A 24272-nucleotide genomic window follows, 5' to 3' on the forward strand; every position below is an offset into this window, starting at 1 on the left:
AATTGATAATTGAAAATATAAAAAGTACAACTGCGCAGGCGTCTCTAAATGCCGGCATTTGGCATTGTGATAGCCGCTTACCCCCTGGCTTACCCTAGCTAATGGTTTGTTCAATTTGGTTTGTGTATTGTCGACAGCTTTTTGAACGCGCCAACAAGTCGTCTGCGTTCGCTTGTCGTGGCAAGTTCACCAGCTGCCACAAACGGAACGGCGGAAGCGGCAAATCTTTCGCATAGCGCGAAATTCAAGCGTTGAAGTCAGTTTCCGGATATGCCTGGTGTCTGTTGTCTGTTGTCTGTGTCGAAACGTGAAAGTGATTAAAAAATTTTGAAATTTCAACAACAAATTTGCAAAGTGATTTTTTTCGCTTATTTTCCGTTCGGTATTCGAGTAAAGGCAAAAACACAAACGTAAGCACAATAAATGATAATTGAAAATTGATGTAGTAAATGTGTGTTTATCTCAGTGTCGCTCAAAATGCACCACTCGTCATGGAAATAACACATTGACCAGGTAAATTCCGGCAATTACAGCAATTTGCTGACATCTGACAGCTGAAATCGCAGAGATTCATTGATTGGCAAATTAATGAATTTTCTGTGCAAATTAAATGTCACACATTAAATGCAGTAATCACTTAAATCTTCAATGAACCGTTTGCTTTTAATTTATTTATCTTTTAATTTTTCAAAATGCAATATCGGTAATAAATTGCCGTTGCAGTAGAGGCTAATATTTATCTACATAAATTTCGATAACAAGTGTTTTCCTTTTCCCAAATGGTTCTTTGTTTTCCTTTCTCGCGTTATGCTTCCGCTAATTAAAGCGCTTAATTTAGTTTTTCGGTTCTGTTCTGGAGTGAATGCTAATTTTTGGCTGACCTTTTGCAACAAATACCATCAAACTTTGAATCCCAATCGTATATTGCGGAAAAAAATGTATAATAATAAATTATTGAAAACAAAATATATTTATTTTGTTTCTGTGCCGTTATTTTCAATCGCAGCAGACCCTAAAAAACCCATTACATATGTAAGCCAAGTAAATGACGACAAAGTCATAACTCTGTACTGGGATTGGCTACACAATCCTTGTATTGCTCTGGCAAATTTATGAGTGGGATACAAAAACCGCAATCGTGCCACTTGCCACCTCTGGGATATATGAAGATGAACAACTTTAAAAGTGCACAGAGGTAAACGGAGTGCGAAGAGTGGTCCTTGCCAAAGTGCAACTGTGACTGAAGAACGAGCGTGTGGCATCTATTAGCCAGCATTTGGTACGTCGCTTAAACGTGCTTTGGGCCAAGAAACTATAAACGCACCACAGGCGTACGGGTGATTTAGGTGATTTTGAGAGGGAATTTCGGGGGCCAAAAGACAGTTTATGAAAATGTTTATGGAGTCTGCATACACTCAGCAAAAAGTTCAACCTGCAAACTAGAAAGGTTTTCTTGATTATTTTTAACAAGTAATTTTTAATATTTTTTTTTTAAATGAAATTACAATAATTAAAAAAAACATAGCCTAGCAAAAAAGAAATTTTTTTTTTTTTGGTTTTGACAAATAATTGCTAAAAATACGAAAAACATTTATTAAAATTAGATATCAAGGCTGAAATGTGTATAAGTCCAAGAAATTAAATGATATGAACTTATAAACTATTTGTATATGTGAAATATTATTATTATTTAATATTATTTATTAACTAAACTAAATATAATAAATTATAAAAAATAGAAAAATCAAATGTAAGACTTATTTGTAAGCAAGAATCTTTTGGATATATTCTTTTTTTATATAATAAATACATTTTATTAACAATAAGTTGAGCTGCCCTTGTCGCCGAAACTATGGTAAATTTCTAAGTTTCAGTGAAATTTTTTTCGGAGTGTTATTGTTTGGCTCATGTACATATTGAGTGTCGAAAGGCTGGTCCGAGCTAAATATATAAACCGGGACGGGTGTTCCATAGCATCGGATTTTAAGTATTTTTGTTTATAATTTGCCGAAGCGACAGCGCTAAACAGATAGCGTCCAGTAAAAATAAACAAAATAGTTGCTAAAAATCGTAAAAATCACTCACCTGAATTACAGCTATTTACTTCGACGTGCTCGTGCCAATCGTGCTATCAAATCTTATTTTTGGGTTAGTCATTTTTTTCTCTTTCTTTTATAATGATACACACCCCCGACAAATTAGACAAGAACATTCCGTATGCTAATAAAGAAATAGTGAAAGTGAGCTAAAAGACACCCTGTATCATACATCAAATTTTGTGTTCCTTCTGTACATTTATTGAGTTTTATTTGCTTCAACTATCAAAAAAAAAACTTGAGTATGATTCATGATCACATTTTGTTTTTACTCAAAAGTCGGAAGAAAAGCGTATTTTTTGCAATAAACAAATTAACGCAGCAGAGCAACAAAACACGAAAATAAAAAAAAATATAACCGTAATCACGTAACAAAAAAATATATATATCGAAAAGATATAATGAAATTTTATGAATGGATATTGAGTTTTTGGCCACTGTTTACAATATCAGCTGCTAATCCTTTCAGCATTAATTGAGTAAGACAGACGTCCATTAAAAATAAGCAAAAAAATATAATGGTTTTGAGCAAGAGTAACTACAGGCAGAAGCATCTTGGGCGCACATAATATATATATTCTTGGCAAGGAATAACAGACGAGTCGATATAGTCCGTCTATCTATCCTTATGAATACGAGGATCTCAGAGACTATACGAGCCAGAGACTCAAATTTGGTGTATAAGTTCTCGCGCAGATCAATCTTATTTCATTTTATCGCTAACTGTCACAGTTTCGGGAATATCGATATACATCGGTTTCCTATAGCAATAAAAGCCAAAATTTTAAAGGCAGGCCCTTTCAACTGATATATAATATACATTGACATTTTATTGATTAACTGAGCTTTTTAATGTCAGCCCAAATATATTTCGTCTTCCGACCCTACTTTCTGGCATGATATGGGTCGTTGTCATGTTTAAACACCCTTAATATGGATAGTTTATTATCTGCGCAAGCCAACATCACATTTTCCCATATTTCCACTTAAATATTTTGATCGATGACTGCTTTTACACTCAGAAGAAATCGACCTGTATATTGGTGCCAAGGGCAGCTCCAGTGATTATTAATAAATGAAATTTGTGAAAATTACTGTTTTTCTTTTCTAAATTAAACAAAATTTGAAATAGATTTAGAAAAAATATGTCTAGTTTCCAGGGATTTTTTATGGGTACATTACATTTTTTCTTGTTAATTTTTTTATGAAGAACATTTAGGTGTATAACTGAATATATAATATAATTAAAGAAAAATGCTGTTTCTGAAAAGTATAAGTCGAATGATCTGAATTCATTTCTACTTTAGAATTTCAGAATAGATCTTTTCTAAAAATATGACTTTTGTATTCCAATTTTTAAAAATGTTTTTTATTGTTAAGACATATATTTCTGAAAAATATATAAGCTTTCAAATATCAAGAAATTTGTTTTTCATTTATTTGAATAATATTTCTAGAAACAAGAAAAACATTCTAGTTTTCTGGGCGACTTTGTTTAAGTGCGAATTCTTAAAACTCACGGCGATATTTCTCTGAATATAGGCTGCACATCACTATAAGATAATAAAACCCAAACAATTATTCTTAAACCTCAACACAGAAAACATTAAAACGAAATTAGGGAAGTAATAGTTCTTTTTCTTTTGTATGTAGTTTGTAACGAAATTAGTATGTTTTCCGCGAGAGAATAATAGCTCAACATGTAATAAATTTTCCATCTACACTGGTCAAGCGCAATTCGACTGTGAGATATTATAATTGGGCATATACTATCCGTATATGTATGCAAATATGTGTGTACTTCCAGTTGAGATTAGCAAGTTGATTACTTGATTAATTAGGCAGTCAAATGTTTTGAGATTCATCTATGCTCGCACGTGGCCATTCTGTCTTTAGTATTATTGCCAAACTTGGTAAGCTCATTAACCCACCCACTGAATATTTACTGTTCTGTGTTCTGTGTTTTATTCAATATGCCACCATATCCTGCATGGCTTCCCATTATAATTGCAAAGGAATCCAGCGTTTCTCTTTAACCTCCTAGGACTGACTATCATCAGTTGTTTCTGCTTGCTACTGAGCTCATCTCGCAACTAATTCTAACGAATGGCACTCATTTAATTTCTGTGTGCCATAAATTTTTATAATGCACATTCGTTAACTTTTCTCTATATGTTCTGATCCCGCTGCATGTGAGTTTGACTGTGATGTAAGCAGTCGCCACAGTCGCCACAGTCGCTGTTAAAAGTTTCGCCATCAAACACTTTGTTCATTCGCGGAAAACTTAGTAAATCAACCGAGGCGTAAGCCAAATGTGCAATTTATCCGTTTTAATGAAATCTGTCCAACTTCATGATTAAATTAAATAAACATAAAATAGTTTTTCTCTTGCTAGTTTGTTGGTATTTCAATAATTAATCACTGAAATTAATTAATAAAAGACGAGCTAGAAATGAACTGGAGCTTTTAAAATAAATATTGTATTTATCAATTTATAAAAAAAAAACTATTGAGCAACTGTTTAAAAAGTCTAAAAAGTCAACAAAAGCCTATTAATAAACTTTTTAATACTTAAAGTACACCTGAATAAATTTAATTATTATCTATTAGTTGAATTTATTTAAAGCAATAAGTTTTTATTGGTTATTTTGTGATCCTCTTGTTATTCTTCAAATAACACTTCAACAAATTAAATGCCACTTAGCAAACTTCAAGTGCTTTATATGTTATACGAAGTTGCTACGTTTCTATCAATAGGCACAACTTGACGCAAACAGGAACATATATAAGACTTCAGGATGAGGTATGAGATGTAATGAAAAAGCCAAAAGAAAAACACAATTTGTAAACTTGTCAAAGTGTAAAAACTTTTCGACACGCATTTATTGCTCTACTCTTGAAGCAAACGAATCAAGCAACGTTTTTAGCAGGTTTTTATAATTCTGTAATGAAGTTTGCCACGCAATTATATATATCTTTCTGATCAACATTATTAGTCGAGTCGATATAACCATTTCCGGCTGTCTGTCTCTTTCTTTCAAAACGACTCATATTACTATATCATTTAGCTGCCACAGGAACCATCGAAAAACATTTTAGCTTAACAAGTTATCTTAATTAAACATGCCCAATTTTTGAACTATTACTGTCCTCACATTTGGACCAAAAATTCAAATCCGACTACTATATTATATAGATACCATGGTAACGATAAAAGTTCAGTTCTTAATATAAAGTTAGAAGAATATTATTTTCCCAACACTTGAACTTTTACATAATGTGGGTAAGATAGGAAACATTGGTCAGATTTTTAAATGTATAGGGAAATTAAGTAGCCGGCATTGTTGCTACGCTCTGTCTTATTATTTTTATTTATATCTTTTACTTTGTTGTTTAGTTTGTTTGCCAATGTTGTTTTGCGTGTGGCTCTGGTAGACTATATTTAATGCCTTGGGCACCCGCGTCGTATGCTTAATATTAAACAGAGCCGTGAAGAACGCATATCGGCAAAAGCGTTTTGTTTACTTACCACTCAAATGTGTGCTCTATTTCAGAGCTGCACTCCTGACATTCGCCTGACATTATTTTGGTTTAGTTTATCGGCTGACTAGCTGGCTGACTGAATGAAATTGTTGGATAAGTCGACAACAAGGTTCAATGGGGAGTGCCCTGTGTTAGTGGTAGTAACTGTAGTATGCGGCACACATACGCACACATACTCAAAGGCACTCTCACACGTACGCACACATAAAGTCAATCACCACAAAACACAAAAGTAATGATGCTGAACTATGCAAGTGGCTTTTGTCTCTCCTTCACACTGTGTGAGTGTGGCTTTGTTAAGCCATAGAATTAGCTGTTCTATTCCTATTGTTTTTGTCCTTTGATGGGCTTAACTCAAACTCAGTTACGGATGGTCGAGTTCCATAAAATGCCAAATGAATAGAAAAAAGAGATTCAAGATTAAATGAGTGTTTAGTTGTTATTTTGAGCTTTAAAACAATATCTTTGCTCGAGACATTTTCAAAAGTATACCATGAAAATGTCATTAAAATAATATTGAACAATATTTTGTATATGTATTGACAATTAGCAATGTTATTTAATCGATATAATTACACTTAAATATCTATATTTCGAAAAGAATTTACTAATATTATATCAAAATATTTTAATGTTAATATATTTGTTGTGAATTAATGATTTGAACCATAAATTATTAGTTAAACGAACAGCACTGGGATAATAAGGATTAATACAAATAATTAAATGTTTACTTTACTTTGTTTGTATTTTATTTCAGCTTAGATATTCATATGTTTAATACGCATTCACACTCGTTCTCTTTTAAACTCATTTTCAGCTTAGATAAATAAGTGAATACACATTTGCATTCGAATGTTGCCCATAAGTGTGCTATGTATAATTGTTTTTTTTTGTGGTTGCTCTGATACCATCGAAATCAGCAATTAGCGTTATTAAATTGTTTGAAATGTAAAACTGCAAATTTACTAATGGCGCACTTTAAATTGAAATGTTTATTTATTTATTGTTTTTTTGTGCTTTTTGGAGCTTTTGCCTGAATTTATAAAGAGCTGGACAATGTTCAAGATGAATATGCTGATGTTTCTACCACTTTTTTGTTTCGGCGCGTTTCATAAAATAATGCTAAGGTTCTCATTAATTAAGTAACTGAAGCAGACACTTTTAATGCAACGCTCGTCGAAACAGTTTTGATAAACGCACGCCCTCTGAATTAATGAAATGGCAGTCTGACCTTTGTCCCGGATAAACACTCAAAGTGCGAATACAGTATCAGTATTAGTATTAGTATTAGTATTCGTATTCGTATTCTTATTAGTCTTAGTATCAGTATTAGTGTTAGTATTGGGAGTGCTCCTTTTCTGCTCTTTGCTAAAATTAATTTATCATTACATGTCTCTTTTCATTTCCGTTTCACTGTTCATATATATTTTGCTGCTTTATGGCAGCTTTTGTGTTTGGCACTACAATAGGTTGTTTATGGCACCCAGAGCGATGCTTGATAATTGATAGCACTTAGGATTTTGATTAAAATCAAGTTAAAACATATGTCAAGTCTTGCCGACTGTTCATCAGTTAGATATGCTTGATAAATATATTGACTTCTGGTCAGTAAAATAGTTAAATCCTTTTAAAATACCAAATTTTTAAAAAAGATTAATTTAATTTATTTTATTTTAAAGTGAAGAATTAATATAAATGTCCAAATATTCAAAATAATTTATTATATATTAAATTTCTATCCGTATGCTTATCTTATAAACTCTATGTTGGTCTTATTCTTCACTCATTCTCAAATCGATTTAATATGTTTTTAAAAAAAAAGGTCGGTGCTTAAACACATTTATTTTGAAAATTTGAAAATCTCTGTCAAAGTCATTTTACTTTAAGTTAATGCTATGGGCGTTCTTTCTCAAATCAATATTATATTTTACTTCAGTTTCATTATGTTGAACAATGTTTCCAATATAAACTTTTTATATATAGCAGAAAAAATGTCAATACCGAAATCAGCCCAGGCTCCAACGCCATTGCCTTTAAATATCTAATAATCTGTGTCAAAGTGCTCAGCTGTATTAAGGAATCTGTATACATTTTTAAATCGTCAAGCTTGACTAGGCCAAATGTCAGCTCATAACGCAAATTGCATAAGCCAAATTGAATTTGCCGCATAATTCATGGATGATGAAGCTGCTGGCGTTTATTCGCACACTTAATGAGTATGATGCTCTAGCTCCAGCCCCCGCTCACACTGCCTGGTGCTTGGTGCCTGGTGCCTGTCCACCTCCGCCACCTGTCATGTAAGCTGTCATGTAATTTAATACCAGCTGCCGACACCCAACCAATTAACTGTGGGCCATTGGTGCCGCAAATGGAGTCCAACCGTCTGCCAATGGAATGGGTGACAAATTACAAAATGAAAATGATATATGCGTATGTATATCTGTGTTTGGGGGCGGCACAGGGGGCGTGGCCTACACTCAGTGATAGAAAGACGAAAAGCCTCTGTCATTCAGCAAGCGACCATTGAGCACAATTTATGACTAGAATTTCAAACTGTTGCTCTTGATGAAGCTGGAGGAGCACCGTATGAGCACTGGATGCCCTGGAGGCACTGTGACCATCAAAGAGAGATGTCATCAAAACAAGAGTGGCAAAGACTGAAAAGCGTTTTCTCGTATTATGCAAATTGGCGGCCTTTGCGCTTTGGCGCGTTCATCCAGCGAATATGCTTCAAATATATATGGACGACTATAAAAAAAAACCACGACTAGAATTTGAATTAATGAGGAACAGAAACACATTGACAGGGGAAAATTGTCCGCACATTAGCAATTTACAGCAGGACAAGGGCCCTTAAAGGCGCCTAAAAGTAGGCAACCATCTGGCAGAGGTTGTCTAGAGGGTATCAGACTCAGTCTCAGCGGGATGCTGTCCGCTTGTCACATGCACGGCTCCATCAAAATCGATTAAATATGTCTGTATTCAAAGACACCGTCTAAATTTTTTTAGAAACGGAAAGGAAAATTTACTAGATGAAATGCTGCTTGGCTTTAAAGAGGATACACTGACAAAATAAGGAAGACCCTGCATACGTCGATGCCTTATTTGACTGCGGTTTAGAACCATTCTAATCTTGTATTTATTGTTCGACACTTGGAAAAAAAAACCCTCTGAACCTTAAGCAACCTAAAATTAAAATTGCCTTGAAAACTAAAAAAATGTTCTGGTTTTTGGAGACATTAAATAAATAAAAAAAAAAATAAATAAATAGCACAAATTCTTAGATTGAATGTCTTTTTATCTATTTTTTAAAATGATATACTTCTTAATAATGGAAAATGGTTTTAAGAAGTAGAATTTAATTAAATTTAAAAAAATTCTTTCTGAATTCGGAAAATAGTAATGAATTTTTATCTTTTGACTGTAAATCGTACATTATATAAAATATCTAAATTGTTTGTATTTGTCAAATATTAAAATATTAATATTCGATATTAATACAAGTAAGAAAAAGGTATTTAAGATTGCTGCACTGCAATATATAAAAAAAAACCCTCACTGGGAATTAGATATATTTTTAATAAATTTTAGATTTTATTAAATACCCGCCGAACTAATTTCAGAGAACTTTGTTAGAGCTACCAATTTCTGTGCAGTGTACATAGTGCCAAAGTCGGACATTTAACATATCCATCATTCAGAAGTTATGATCAAGGCTTCATTGTGCTATCGCAAAGTTTTTCGTTTTGTATTTAATCCCGTAAATACATATCTCCCGTTTCAGAATCATTTTATGGATAGTATGTGTGTATATGTGTGTGTGGGTGTGGGTGTTTTAAATTGTCTTGAACAACAACAACAATAACAAGAGCTGTCATTGACCGGCTTTATGTCGGAAAATACCATTACTCAAGTGCATAAATCAACCGCCGGGTCCTCATTTACATGCACGGGGAGTCGAACAAGTGAAGAACGCGAGGAAAAAAATGAAAGAAAATACAATGGCAAAAAAAATCCACAACAAATGGGCACTTTTAGTGCACAATTAGCCTGTGTAATGACAGTGCCGAGAATTTTGAGCTGTTTAAACATCAAATGGTGTAAAATTCATTGGCATTAATAAAATTCACACTCAGTCGGCACTTTAACCAAATAAAGCTGATGCGATGATAGCAATGTGCCTCACATGTCTTTGTATGAGAGACAGAGACAGTGGAGAGAGAGAGAGAGAGAGAGAGAGAGAGAAAGAGGGGAAAGATGGGAAAGATTGGTGTATTATTTGCTGAAAAATAATACTTTTCTGGCAGTTATTGCCCAGATGAAAGTTTAGGCCCCAAAATAATGAGCACTAATTGCTCACAAGAAGATTGCTGTCTGTGCAAAGTGAGAAGGGCGGGAAACTCTACCGGAATTCTACTGGTTGCCCCCAAGCTGATCGGAATTTTACAGTTTATGTCTGCCACACACAACGCACAACTTTAGTTGGTTTTTATTGCATTTTTATGCGGAAAAATCTCTGAACAAAATTACATTCTTGTAGATGAATGTTTTATGGTAAGACTATCGCCGTTGAGGGCCTCAAACAGAAATATTCTCGCATTTTTGCGTAGACATTCGATATCCGGTGCGAGCAATTTTAAAGCATACTTTTAGGCAATGACAAATAATGCTTTAGTCGTTATATAAATTATAGATATAATGGCCACGTTTTCCACTTTATGTCGCACATTGCTACCCATCTTTGCGCAAATCTTTTTTTAAATCCACGCGCAGACTGCGAAATCAGATTAAAGCCGTAGAGCTGAAGATAAACCATACACTCCATTTAGCCGCAAATAGACAGCTGAAATGCCAACAAATACGTACTATAAATGGAACTATGTTTTCAAATGGCCTGAAAGCCGCTTTAAAATGTGCTTTATATGGTACTCACTAAGAGCTGCCCTGCGAATCAGAATCTCGGTGAATACTTATACGCAAATTGAAGTGCTCGCAATTAAGTGAATTCGCAATTGTCTGCCTCATATGTAATTAAGTAAGATTAAGGGTCTATCTGTGGCTTGGAGTGTGCATCTGAGTGTTATAAAATCATCTGCTAAACAGTTAGTTAACTTTGAAAAGCTGACAATGAAATCATACAGATAAACATTAAGCATTAGTTTTGTCTGCTAGAATGTATAAGTTTAAACCAACAAATTTTAAATATGTTAAATGTAATTAGGCATAGGTCACCAAGCAATATAATATTTTAATTAAAATAAAAAAAACGAGTTTACAAATGTTTTTAAATAGAAAAAATATGTGTAAATTAAATAAAATAATAAAATTGTTATTGAATTGAATAAAATATTAATTGATTCTTATAGAAAATATATTTTTAAATAAAATAAAAAAAGATTCATATTTTAATCAAATATGTATATTATATTCGAAAACATTCTCATATATTTTTTTACCTTGCGCATTTTCATATCCTTTACTCGAAAATGTATATGTAATAAATGGACTTTAGTTAAAGCTCTCTTAATTTATTTACATGAAATTTAATATTATTTATATTTATTCCTAAAAACTCATTTGGCATTACAAAGCTTCTCATTTTTTTTTATAAAGAACCTCTTACTTGTTCTGGCCATATTCAATTACGTATGGCAAAATAAATGGCCAGTCACAAATCTTTGTGTGTCTGCACCCCGCTAAAAAGCAGGAATCGTTTAGATATATATATGCCTTCAAACATTTTTCATGGAGTATTTCAGCTCACATACATTTACGACTGTAAAATGCTGGTAATTTATTACCAAATATTTTTGGGAATGCTTTTGTTTGTTTAGAGAGAAGAGCTAATGACTTAACTGCATTTATTAGGAAACGAACTAAGCCACAATGGTTGACAGATAAGATTCGCAGTCGTGAACATGAAATATTTGCGGACTGTTTGTGTTAAGATAAAAGTTGCGTGTGCCCCAAAAATACATGCGACAGATTTTAAGTGAACTGTTTGATAAATTGCATTGATTTATTAAATCAACTCAGTCATGTGAGCATGTGTTGATGCGTATGTGAGTGAGTGTGTGTGTGTGTCTGTCATAGTGTGTATGTATGTGGGTGTATCTGTGCAGACACTCGATGGGAGTCCATAAATACGTTGGCATCCAGATGGTCGCCAGATAAGCAAACGAGAACCTTTTCCCGCCCAGCAAGCATGTCATAAATCAAAGCACTTTTTTTCTTTTTTTTTTGGTTTTGGCGTGGAGCGATTTAAGCTCGTTATTGATACAGGCTAACAGGTTTGTTTGTTGGTCTTAATGGGACTGCTACCAAAAATAGACGAGTCTGTCTGTCTAACAGAATTATGGTAAAAATTATTTATCAAATTAAATCGTCAAGCGAATATATTTTTATACCTTTGCAGAGGATATTTTTATTTTGTCGTTTGTTCCGAATAAACTTCTGATGCCATAAAGTATATATCAACTATCTTATATAATAACAGTCATAGGAACTATTGGTCAAAAGATTTGTTCTTGTGTGAACAAAAACTTAATAACATTGGGTTACTATATCAAATAGCAGTTGTAGAACAATATATGGGTTTTAAATATAAAAATAAAGTCAAATATATATTTGTTATATACTCCATTTTCAAGGGTAGGTAATCATAGTTATTAGTTGTTATATGCTGTTTTTTTCAATAAGTTAATAGTATTTTTTATATAAATATAAAATAAAATTAATATTATCTATACAGTCCGTTCTGCAAGGGTAGTGTGCGCTCTTATATGTTATACCCTGTTTTTCATTCCAATTATGAAGCTGAAACTTATGATTTATGTAATTTGAATGCCGTGCAGTTTGTAAAATTCAATTAGCTAAGCGAATCACAAACAAATTATACCCATAAGCAGTACATATATAAATATGTATGGGTGTATGGGTTGATAGCCTTGAAGAGCTGGCCAAGCATTGTGTTAACAAATTAATTACGAAAACGGCAAACAATGGGACAACAATGTTGACATTTAGCTGCTCAACAAATAACTTTATCAAAGGTTCCATCATGTCACAGACGAACTGAAATTTTCTACTTTAGCAAAGTTGATTGAAATTGAAACAATGCAGCTGCAAAGCACTTAATTAGCCAGGACCCAAAATCAAAGACGACAACTTTGCACTATTTAAGTCACTTCCAGCGTTCACATTCATCCAATTTACATTATTTACATTTGTAATTCTGTTGCAAGACTTTACATTTCAATTAGTTGCCGCATTTCCGAAAACTCAATTTACCTGCCATTTCAAAAGATAAACCTAAATATAGAGAGAGAGAAGCCTCGTAACTGGAATTGCGAAGTCTGAGTAAATGTTTGTAAATTTGGCACATTTGCCAAAGGAACCACTTGAAATGTGTATAAGTATAAAGTGTGTGAATGAATCTTTCAGTGTCCTTTGTATGTCAAGCAAGTTATTTTAAGATATAATTTATATTTATCAACTCGATTTGAGGAAATATATTTTCAAACAGAATATTATAGCACTTAGATGGATATTTAACTATATTGATTCTGAGTAATTGACTTTTATTTATTAGCAAAAAGTTGTTAAGCAAAAATGCCGCGAATGTGGCCAATCGTAATATTGCTCCAGAGTTCAGCAGATGGTACCCATTAGTCAGGAGCACATACAGACTTGATATTCATTTGCTGCCCATTTTTGTTGTCTGTAGTTAATTGCCTCTAATTAAATGTGATAGTCCTTAATAGTAATTTTATGCAGCCCGAGAAATAAGAATAAGCTGACTGTCATAAATTCATTAAAAATCAATTTTTATCATCAAGTGCACAACGAGGACAAATGTATGCCACTTAAAAAAATACAATCTATTATCACAAATTGCCTTCAAAACTTGAAGCTCAGCATTTTGGCAAAACTTTGACTTCATTGTTAGGTGCCTCAGTACTTTAAAGCTTTTTATGTGGTAGTTAGTTGGAACTCAACTTAATTAGCTGTGCGCCATGACTTACCACATTGACGAGTAGACAAAAGCAGCAAGTCATGGGAAAATCCAACAATATTCCCCCAAAACACACCCATTCTTTTTGATTCCTGGATATCCTCTTAAAAATGTTAAGCGTCGCTGTGATGAAACTTGCCATTTAAAATTTTAAATCTGAACTCTGAAAAAATTGAGACAATTGAGATTGTTTTTTAATCCTTGATAAATATAATTAAACTAGCTTCATTCTGATCTGTAAATGAGCGGAGTAATAGAAGAACTTTTGAGATTTTTTTTTATATCAAATACAAACAATTCAAAATGTTCAATAGTTACAAATTAATTATTTAAAATTAAAAGGAAGTAATTAAATTGTAAATTGAAAATTAAAATAATTAAATATGGTACATAATTAAGAATATATTGACTATAAAATTATACATGAAATATATCAAATTTACTGGTTAAATAATTAATATTTTTATTTATTTTTAGTTCTTCACTTTTGCTGCCATTTTACAGGTAGCTTTCTTGCAAAAATATTAATAGAACAAAGTGCTCGAAAAGTATGATTTTCAATTTGAACAATAGAGTAACTTCTAATTAAAGCAAACAATGCGAAATTTATACAAATTATGCGTGCTATGTGCTTTTGTAAGCTAATTGCAAATGGGCTTCACGCAGACTTCAAGTTACAGAATTATGGCTCATCCAACTTGATATCCTTATACCACACAGCTTCCGTTGGCCCAGACATTTTCTAGGAGTGCACTGGCTGGGATACTGTCATTTCACTTCCAGCCATTAACCACACACACTCGCACACCCAGTCACACATAGAGTGTGTCATAAAATGTTAGTGACGCCATGGCATAATTCTCCACGTTCTTCACTTCAGTGGGTTCTCTTTCTCTGCGGCTTTCACTTCTCTGATGGGTGTAAAGGACAGCAAAAGGTTCTTGGAAATTGAAATCTGTACGTAACTTTGCCTCGGACTTCTGTTGTCATAAAAATATGAATGATGCCATTCGCTATTCGTCATTTGCCATATTCACTCTTTTCGCCCAGGTTACAATTTTGTGGATATATTTACTGTCTTACTTTGGTCAGAGTGCATACACGTCTGCTATCCAAATATTATTAAAACACACATGACAGCTACTTGAGTTTTTAGTGAACTGCATAAATAAAACTTAAAAACATTGAATGCAGCGGCAGAGATTGCTAATAAGTTTTCAAATCCTACCTTTTAGCTAAATTAAAATATTTAAGTTTGGAATTTTCAAAGAAAGGAGACTGAAATCATCTCTTTAATGCTGATTGCATATATATATTATCGGCAAGCTCAATGCACAATTTCACATTTTCAAAGCTGAGCTTTTTATGCCTCCGCAATCCAATTACAATTTGTTTAACTACAATGTATATAATCAACAATACGTTTATTTCAAATTGTTATATTTGCAGCTTACAGCAACGAAAAATCAACAAAAATATTTGCAATATTTATCACTTTGAATTTCAATCAATGCGAATATTGTAAAAAGCGGATGGGTATAAAAAAAACGCTTTGAAGTAAAGAAAAAACCTCAAAAAAAAAATGTATCAGGAAACCAGGAAAGCGGAAATTAAATTAATAGATTAACCTAAAGCCGTTTGTGATAACGAAAAAAATTAAATAAAAAACGACAGCAAACAAACATAAGTATTTCGACATGATGACGGGTCTACTGAGTGATATAAGCAGCATTTTGGACGAATCGGAGTCGACTCTCTCGCCGCTGAATGCAACGCGAGTCCTCTTTGAGCTGGCCATGACGACAACAAGCGAGACAATGATCCTTGATGAAAATGGCAGCATATCCTCCACCGAGACACCTTATGTTCCTTACGCCCGACGACCGGAGACCTATATAGTCCCGATTCTGTTCGCCATCATTTTTGTTGTGGGCGTGCTCGGCAATGGGACACTGATTGTTGTCTTCTTGAGCGTGCGACAGATGCGAAATGTACCTAATACGTAAGTATTTTTCAAAGATTCTGCTTAGTAGATTACATCTAAATTTTTCTATACTCTATTATTACTATATATATAGTATTCTGATAATTATAAATATGTTGTCCAATATCCAAGAATTTATCTTAAGGCGATTGTTCCTTTCAGCTTTACAATACTCTTATGTGTTTAGTTTAATTGGGATAGCTTATTAAACATAAAATTTTGTTTATAGAAGTAATCATCTGCCGAGCGATTCTTCCTATGAAGGATGTATGTTATAGTAAACCGATCTTCTATGATTTTGTCCAGATGTAAATAGCATAACAATCTGAGATAAAGTTTTCTATTTAAAAGTGTTCTTTTGCCAGCTCAGATATCTGATTAAAGGGTACTCCATAGTCGAAAAATGTATTTTATTTTGGCACATTTAAATTGAGTTTAGTTATGCGCAGCAGGTGTGTGTGGTTTTGTAAATTGTGTGTGGTTAATTAAGTAATTAAGCTAAAAGTCAAATGTCAGGTGGCGCAGCCAAACACCTAATTACACTCCAAAAGGGGTTTGTGCTAAATGGTGTGGTTTTCTCTTTACTAAAAACATACACACAAAAGCACAGACAAATCTACCAAATTTAGGGTATTAACTATTGATGATGTTGAAAATGTGGAAAATAAATGCATTTGCATAAGTTTCGTGTGATAAATCAAAATGTTGTTAGTGATTAATGTTTAATGCCCTTTAGTTTAGAGACATTCTTGCATTATCATTATTATGTGCGACTTTGATGTTCTTTAAGCATACAAAATCGCAAGATTTATGCTTTAAATGAAACTTAGTCACGAAACCGCATATTGAATAGCGATTTTTCCCAGTTTATTGCTTTTGTGGTAGTAAAAGCGAAGCATACAATCCTTAAAATGGCAACTAAGTGGATATTTATACTAAATTTTATGTACCTTTTTGATCGAAAATTCATGAAAATACATTTAAATTATTATTTTATGCTTGTGCTTCGGATTATAATTGACCCGACTTTAATACTTAAGGAAACAAATTTGATGTTTTCTGGGTTTCAGGGCGATTTTAATATTATGTCGAGTTTCTAAAGACTTAAGCCAATATTTATGACTATACTACGCAAATAATGACAATATATTTTGATGATTTCTGAAAATCCCAGCACATATATAGAAATTAAAAGAACACAGTTCAATTCACTTATTGCGTTTAAAACTTTTGTTGGCAAACTGTTGACTATTCGATTACCTATATATATATTTTCTTAAAGCACTCGTCAATGTTTCTTGCTGGCAGTTTTGACGTCAATCCAATAGAAACTCTGATAAAAGAGTCAATGTCAAGTGAATTACCAACTAATATACTGAGTTTAAATTATTTTACTTCAATGAGCATCTATTGAAGCGAAATAATTGCCAAAAACTGAACTGAAGTAAGTAAGAATGTTGTAGTCAATTGAGTTCAATTACGAGATACTGTGAACCCAACTTCTCAATATGTTATTATAGTTTCATTGCCGAATGTCTCTCTTTAAAAAGTTTGGCACTCTCAATTCTAAGTATGTGTGAAAGTGCTATCATTTCTTCTTTCACATGTTTTTATTCACAGTAAAATTATCAACTTGATACAAACTGGTACAGATGCATTTGTATCTAACGCGTATTTTTAGATATCGGGGCGCAACAGATACATTGTGTCCCTTTCTCACATATACACGGGCTGATAGTAGTCCGATCAATATGAGAATACGTGTTGGACTATATATATATATATATATGTATATATATATATATATAGGGTGTTTCTTATTCGATCATGAAGAAAAATTTAAATTTGATCAATAATATTGGTAGGTTCTGTCGTTAATATAATTGCTTTTATTGCTATCGGTAATCGGTAAGTATCAATATTCGATAAACGCGGACAATTAAATGAAACAAACTTGAACATTTTTAATGTTTAGCTCCTTTATTCTCAGAGATCTGTGTTTTTATACAGACGATCCTGAGCAAGAATACATATACCTTATGGCATCGGATATGCTTCCCTCTGCCTGTTACATAATTTGGCACTAAGCCATTGCCCATTTTCAATGGGTCCAGGGCACGAAAACCAGCTAACGTAATAAGCCAAATACGGATGCACTTTGGCGAATACGTGTGGCACACACAAACTATATCTTTTTATATGCACAACATACGCTTGCGGAGGATAACCAGAAATGTCAACTGATCGCATTAAACTGAAATTACATTACCATGGCCAGGACTCCGAATCTCATTCAGAGAAGGCGAAGCAAAAGCCAAAAGTAGCACAAGCACTTAACTTGACTCTCGGTGGCAGATGCTTATCGGGCGGTGTCGTAGCAATGCAATTTGTTGCTGCACAAACAAAATGCCACATACAGCTTACTTATTACTGACAGTGACGTGGCATAAAAGTAAAGGCAATAACTATATGGGATCTGTTATTCAGAATGAACAAATGCAATTCATTTTGCAGCTGTCGCAGATGACCGACATACAATTACCTACACTGAGAAAATATCGCCCTGAAATTTTGAAAATACCCATACTTTTGGCGTTAAGTATAAAGAAATTATATTCTTTCAAATATAGTTTTTTCTAAATTATAACAATTATTTATATGTTTATTTGTGTACACAGAAATAAGGATTTTTTTCGTATATATACAAATTATTTCGAAACAAACAAGATAAACTTTCTAGTTTTCAGACAGATATTTGAACTTGTAGAAAGATTTCTTAACTGAGTTTATATAAATTTCAATCCAAAGCAAATTAAAATACAGCAACATTTTAATCGTAGTCGGCAAGTTCATCCATAACTTAAGAATAGAACTGAGCCAAATTAGGCTACCATAAAAAATCATCTTTTTTAAAATGCTTAAATTCATCTAATTGGAATGTTGTGGGACAAAATTGCGGAAAAAGCGTTTTACTAGTTTACCATTTAATACAAAAAATCTACATGTTCTAAAATGGTTGGTGTGGAATACACAACCGAGTCTAAAAACACATTTCATATTAAATGTTCATCACGTTTTGGACAGACGAGTGAACATTTTTATGACATTTTTGCGCGATAGACGTAAGTCTTACAACTTTTACCGCTAGCATAGTCATTAAATAAAACACTTTTATAGCCATAAGTAATAAGCTTTAAAGTCAAAAGGTTATTTCATATGTAGTAACACAGAAGAAAATGGACACGTTTCATTTTAAGGGTTAAAAACATTCTCAAATTATGGGTAATGAAATGACGACATCATTTCATTTACACTCAGTCCTTTTTTCTCTATGTAAATATATGACTTAAACTATGCATATCTGCAAATGATTGAATCAACAAGTCTTTTGTTAGATCAACATTTTACAATTTAAATTTAAGAAATGAGTTGCGAAAACATTTTTAGTTTTCTGTGAGCCAAAGAAATTACAAAAGTGCTTTTGGGCAACTTGTGAATTATTTTTAATAAAGTGCCGTATAAATCAATTTTATCGGCACAAGACGACAAAATTTAAATTTCTACACGGCCAAAATGACAAGGACGCGCAAATTTGCCCAAAAGTTAAGACAACATAAATCAAAGAAGGATGTAACACGTGTCACACGTGTCAGCAGCGACCCTTGGAAGGACCCCAGTTCAAGTATCATCTGGTGTATCTAAAGAGTAGCCATGATACATATATTCTTGCGTTGTGGCAGCTTGAAGTTTGTCAACCATTTATCCTGCAGATTATTATGCAGATTTCAATTTATGGCTTTCCAATTCTTATCCTCATTCCTTGCAGCTACATACTCTCCCTGGCGCTGGCAGATCTGCTGGTTATACTAACAACTGTGCCGCTGGTTTCCACAGTTTATGCGGTCGAGTACTGGCCCTGGGGCAGTTATCTGTGCAGCCTCTCTGAATTTATGAAGGATGTGTCCATTGGCGTCTCGGTTTTCACACTGACGGCTCTGTCCAGTGATCGCTATTTTGCCATTGTCGATCCGTTGCGCAAATTTCATGCACATGGTAAGAAATAATAACACATTTAAATAATTTACCTTTAAGCATTTTCCCTTAGGTGGAGGACGTCGGGCCACTCGAATGACCTTGGCCATAGCTGTTTCCATTTGGCTGTTGGCCATTATCTGCGGTCTGCCAGCGCTACTTGGTAGCAATTTAAAGGTAGTCAGTTTGAAAGGAATATAATTGACTTGTTTGCTTATTGCAGTTATTATTTTTATTCATTAGCCACTTGGCATTAATCAGGAGAAGTCAATTGTTATCTGTTATCCGTATCCGGATGCTTGGGGCATTAACTATGCCAAGCTGATGGTACTGCTGCACTTTTTGGTCTACTACGCCATACCTCTGGTGGTAATAGCAGCATTCTATGTCCTCATTGCGTTACATCTGATGTACTCGGCCAATGTACCTGGGGAGATGCAGGGTGCGGTCAGGCAGGTGAGTTCATTATTGATTGAATTGATGGCGATTGATAGTGAAAGCATGTGATTATTGCATAAGTACAATGATTGATTGTCAACGCCCAATTATTGATGATGCTAGAATGCAGAACGACATTATGATGTGATAAACATGTGCGTGATTTGAAACACAGAATTAAAAGAAGCTTGTCAGGCTTATTCCAAGGATAATAAATGCTCAAATTCACTTTTGAAGCTCACTTATTCTTTAGTCAAATTGAACATTAAACCAAAGTAACAAAACATTAAACATATGTATTTGTCAATGGCTGATCGAATTTATTACTCAATTTAAAGGCAAAGCAATAAATTGAATCATATTTACATAGCAATAAATTGAATATTTCCGTGGTTCGAATTCAGTCTCGCCATCGTTAAATATGCAGAGACATTTATATACTCATGCTGAATCTATAAAAGAAATTTTCATATTTTCGCCTTAAATGAAAATTGTATCCAACAGATTTATTGTTATTGTTATTGTTATGCTGTTCTTGCTTCTTTTTTTTTTTTTTGTCAGGTTCGAGCGCGTCGCAAAGTTGCCGTAACGGTGTTGGCATTTGTTGTCATCTTTGGTATTTGCTTTCTGCCCTATCACGTCTTCTTTCTCTGGTTCTACTACTGGTAAGTGTCGACTTTTATCCAGCACACACAATTCCAGCAGCAAGAGAGGAGCAGCAGCAGCAGCAGCAGCAGCAGCAGCAGCAGCAGCAGCAGCAGCAGCAGCGATGTGCGACATGGGATTTATGAATGTGAATGTGTGGATGGGCTCCGGATACGGCGGCCCATCGATGCCCACTTTGTCAGCCAGATAGATGTGTCTGCTGTGAGTAATGCGGACACCATTCGTTGCGACTCTTTTGTCCTGGTCAATCAATTTCGAACAAGTCGCTGTCGCTGGCTTCTGTCTCCATTACGTTAACACACATATGTATTACATGCACTCAGAAAAAAAACATATGAGCTAAGAGCTTAGCCAATCGCCATAAAAATTAATAAGAATTAATTTTTTTTGTTACATTGTTTTGAGGAGCAAATAGCAATATTAATATGAAAAAACAAATGATATACAGTTTCAATTATTTTAAACCTGTTTAGTAATTGTTTTTTAATATTAAAAAAAAATAGATTCATTCCTAGACAGGAAAATACGTTTTTATTTAAAAGATTTGTATACTTTCAGAAAATGACTTTGCCTGTTTTCCAACTCTGTTCATAATACAAGGGTACTTTCATTTAAATGCTATATTTTTCTAATCTAATGGCAAATTTCTAAGCTCTTCGTCGAATTTGCTGTTCGGAATTTACATAGATATCCTTTGTTTCCACTTACAGGCCCACTGCACAGGAGGATTATAACATGTTTTGGCATGTGCTGCGTATAGTTGGCTTTTGCATGTCCTTTGCCAACAGCTGTGCCAATCCGGTGGCCCTTTACTTTGTGAGCGGGGCGTTTCGCAAGCATTTCAATAGGTATTTGTTCATTCACATCAATGCAGCAGAATAGCAGCATGATAGCGTTAATCGATAACCGATTACCGATAACAATGTAAATAACTGTTTACTGAAATTTGTAACTTACAACTTACAAATAACAAAACGCAACACAAACTAACAACATTTACCTCGCCACTATAAATGCATTTCACCCTGACACACAACAAACTCACATTTCATACTCAGAAGTTGGAATTGTTGTCAGAAACTTGAGATGATTTTTGATTGCAATTCTGATGGAATTTTGTCTGCGTGGCTTGTTATCTATCTGGCGCTCAATTGGGCTTTGGGGAGAAACTGAACAAGAAGTTTAGATGAGAGAAATGTAAAGGAATTTGTGTGAAAGAAGCCACGAAATAAGCATGAAAAGTTGAAAGCAAATGCCTAAATTGCAGTTCACATGTTCAATGGAGGAACTGAAGTACATTCCACAATGCCAATTCGCAATAAATGTATTTGCAAACTGTTTGGTAGTTAGTATAAAATGTTTTGCTTGAATTGAAATCACAATTTGCTTGCCAAAAAATCCAATCAAAAATCATTGAAATTTCTGGAACTGATCCACTCACACAACATCATTAAAATTCATTTTATGCATGAAAAATGATTTCCGTTTGAATTGAACTGCATCAGCGACAACGACCACTCAATCCCAATCCCAATCCCAATTTCAATCCCATACAGATATCTATTCTGTCGTGGTGTGAGTGGACGGCGCAAGAAACGCAACAACGACACATTTTGCATGCATCGGGATACATCGCTGACCAGCACCGCTTCCAAGCGTTATCAGTCGCGGCACTCCTGCTATCAGAGCACAAATACACAGCGCAGGTGAGTGTGGATGGATGGCTGTGCCAGGTGTGTACAACTAGGAGATTCTTATGCCACCAATCCTGTATCCCATCATTCCCATCTAGCTGTCGGCTGCAGGAGACAACCATAACGACCCTGCCCAATGGTGGCACAAATGGAGCACCCATCACGGCCGTCTCTCACAATGATATGTCGAGCTATGAATTTGCGCCGCTGGGCGAGTTTGGTCCTCTGAAGGCATCGCAGCTGGCACAGCGTCAACAGGAGTCGTTATTAAACTAAGTGCAGGTCAAGCCCCCAACGGAGATTACAGGTCAAGTCGAGTACCAACAGCATACAGCATAATTTAATATATTTTGGAACTCTAATTCACTTAAATATTTCATACAAGTAGAACCACTTTGCAGAGGCAAAATTGCGAGATTTTCGTTTGCTGAATTCTCTTTTAACTCCTAATCCACAAACGAAATACGAACTAAAGCCAAAACCTATCAATTTAAGCACTCACCTCAAAATTGCTTGCCGAATTTATAATTGAAAGTAATGTAAGAAACTAAAATATTTTATGCAAGTAGAAAAACTTTGAAGAGAAACATCTTGTAAAATGTTGTTTATAAATCACTTTTAATTCCAAATCGAAATTCGAACAAAAATTAAAAACTATCAATTTAAGCACCCACCTCAAAATTGCTTGGCGAATTGAATGTTGAAAGAGTTTTAAGTTATATTGTGTTATATACAGTTGATGATCGTTTAGTTCTTGAGCTTGTATATATCTATTTAAAATGATGCTAATGTGTTTTTCAAGTCTAGTCATAGGTATTAAGCAGTAACAACGGTAACAATGTGAGTGCCATATTAAAGTATTGCAGCCGTTACACGGCTTTAAGCTAACCAAATAACACAATTTAATTAAATTTACAAATTTCAAATAAGATTTATGGGTAAGATTTAAGCGAACGAAGGACGTGCTTGACATGTACTAAAAGGAGCACACGCCAAACAAACCAAGCAAATCAATTCGAAATTCATTTGTCCTTGTACAAATACATAAATCAACACAAATAATAATATACAACTGTGTGTAAATATATGTACATGTACTTATTGTCCAATGTCCAATGATTTAAGTGTCGATTGTGCAATAAATTTCAAATTTGTGTGCGTTAAACTTTAAAATTGTTTATTCATGTCAGAAGCTGAAAATTTGGGTGATGGCCAAAAAGGAAGTTTGTTATTTTAATCTATACATATTTTATTTTATTGTGGTGCCAAACTTTAAGGCATAAACTTTTCATGCATTGAAACATGACCTCAAATTCAACACCAGGAAAAAGGAGTGTCAGAAGTAATCTGCTTTTGTTGGGACCGGAATGATCTACTTTTATTTGGGATTGGATGTGCCCTTTGATAAGGATGAGGTGGATTAATTTGTTAGCTTGCAGCTACGCAAAAAAGGAAAAAGGGTGTGTGCCTTTAAGCCGTGTTTACCACAATTTCCGGCCAAGTAGCCTTTAACTCAAACTGAACGCATATATTTAATTTACTTTATATTTCTGTGTGGGAGTCATAAATGAAATTGCGCCAGCATTAACAACAAACAGGAACAGCGTTGACAACAAGGGGGACGAATCAACCCAACTCCCGGTTGTCAGCTTCGCAACCAGGATATGCCTTTTGGTTGCTCATATTTGGTATTTGCAGAGGGTATATCATTTTGATGTGCAGTTCACAAAGCATCGAAGGATATGTGAACCTTTAAAATATATATGTATTTATCTATATAAGCTTACGAAGACAAAGCTTGC

At 34.0% G+C, this 24272-nt stretch overlaps 1 protein-coding gene across 1 annotated transcript; it reads left to right on the top strand.

Annotated features, from left to right (window-relative positions):
* The first annotated feature begins 155 nt into the window (after positions 1–155).
* Positions 156–23635, top strand: LOC6559215 (neuropeptide CCHamide-1 receptor). Its single transcript, XM_001987205.2, has 9 exons — positions 156–513; positions 15106–15658; positions 19467–19693; positions 19746–19849; positions 19916–20128; positions 20672–20775; positions 21487–21624; positions 22333–22482; positions 22569–23635. Exons 2-9 carry the CDS (start codon positions 15354–15356, stop codon positions 22744–22746), a joined length of 1419 nt encoding a protein of 472 aa, XP_001987241.2. The 5' UTR covers positions 156–513; positions 15106–15353; the 3' UTR covers positions 22747–23635.
* Positions 23636–24272: the final 637 nt, after the last annotated feature.

Source organism: Drosophila grimshawi, unplaced genomic scaffold (assembly GCF_018153295.1).
Source record: "Drosophila grimshawi isolate 15287-2541.00 unplaced genomic scaffold, ASM1815329v1 contig_1369, whole genome shotgun sequence".
Classification (NCBI taxonomy): domain Eukaryota; kingdom Metazoa; phylum Arthropoda; class Insecta; order Diptera; family Drosophilidae; genus Drosophila; species Drosophila grimshawi.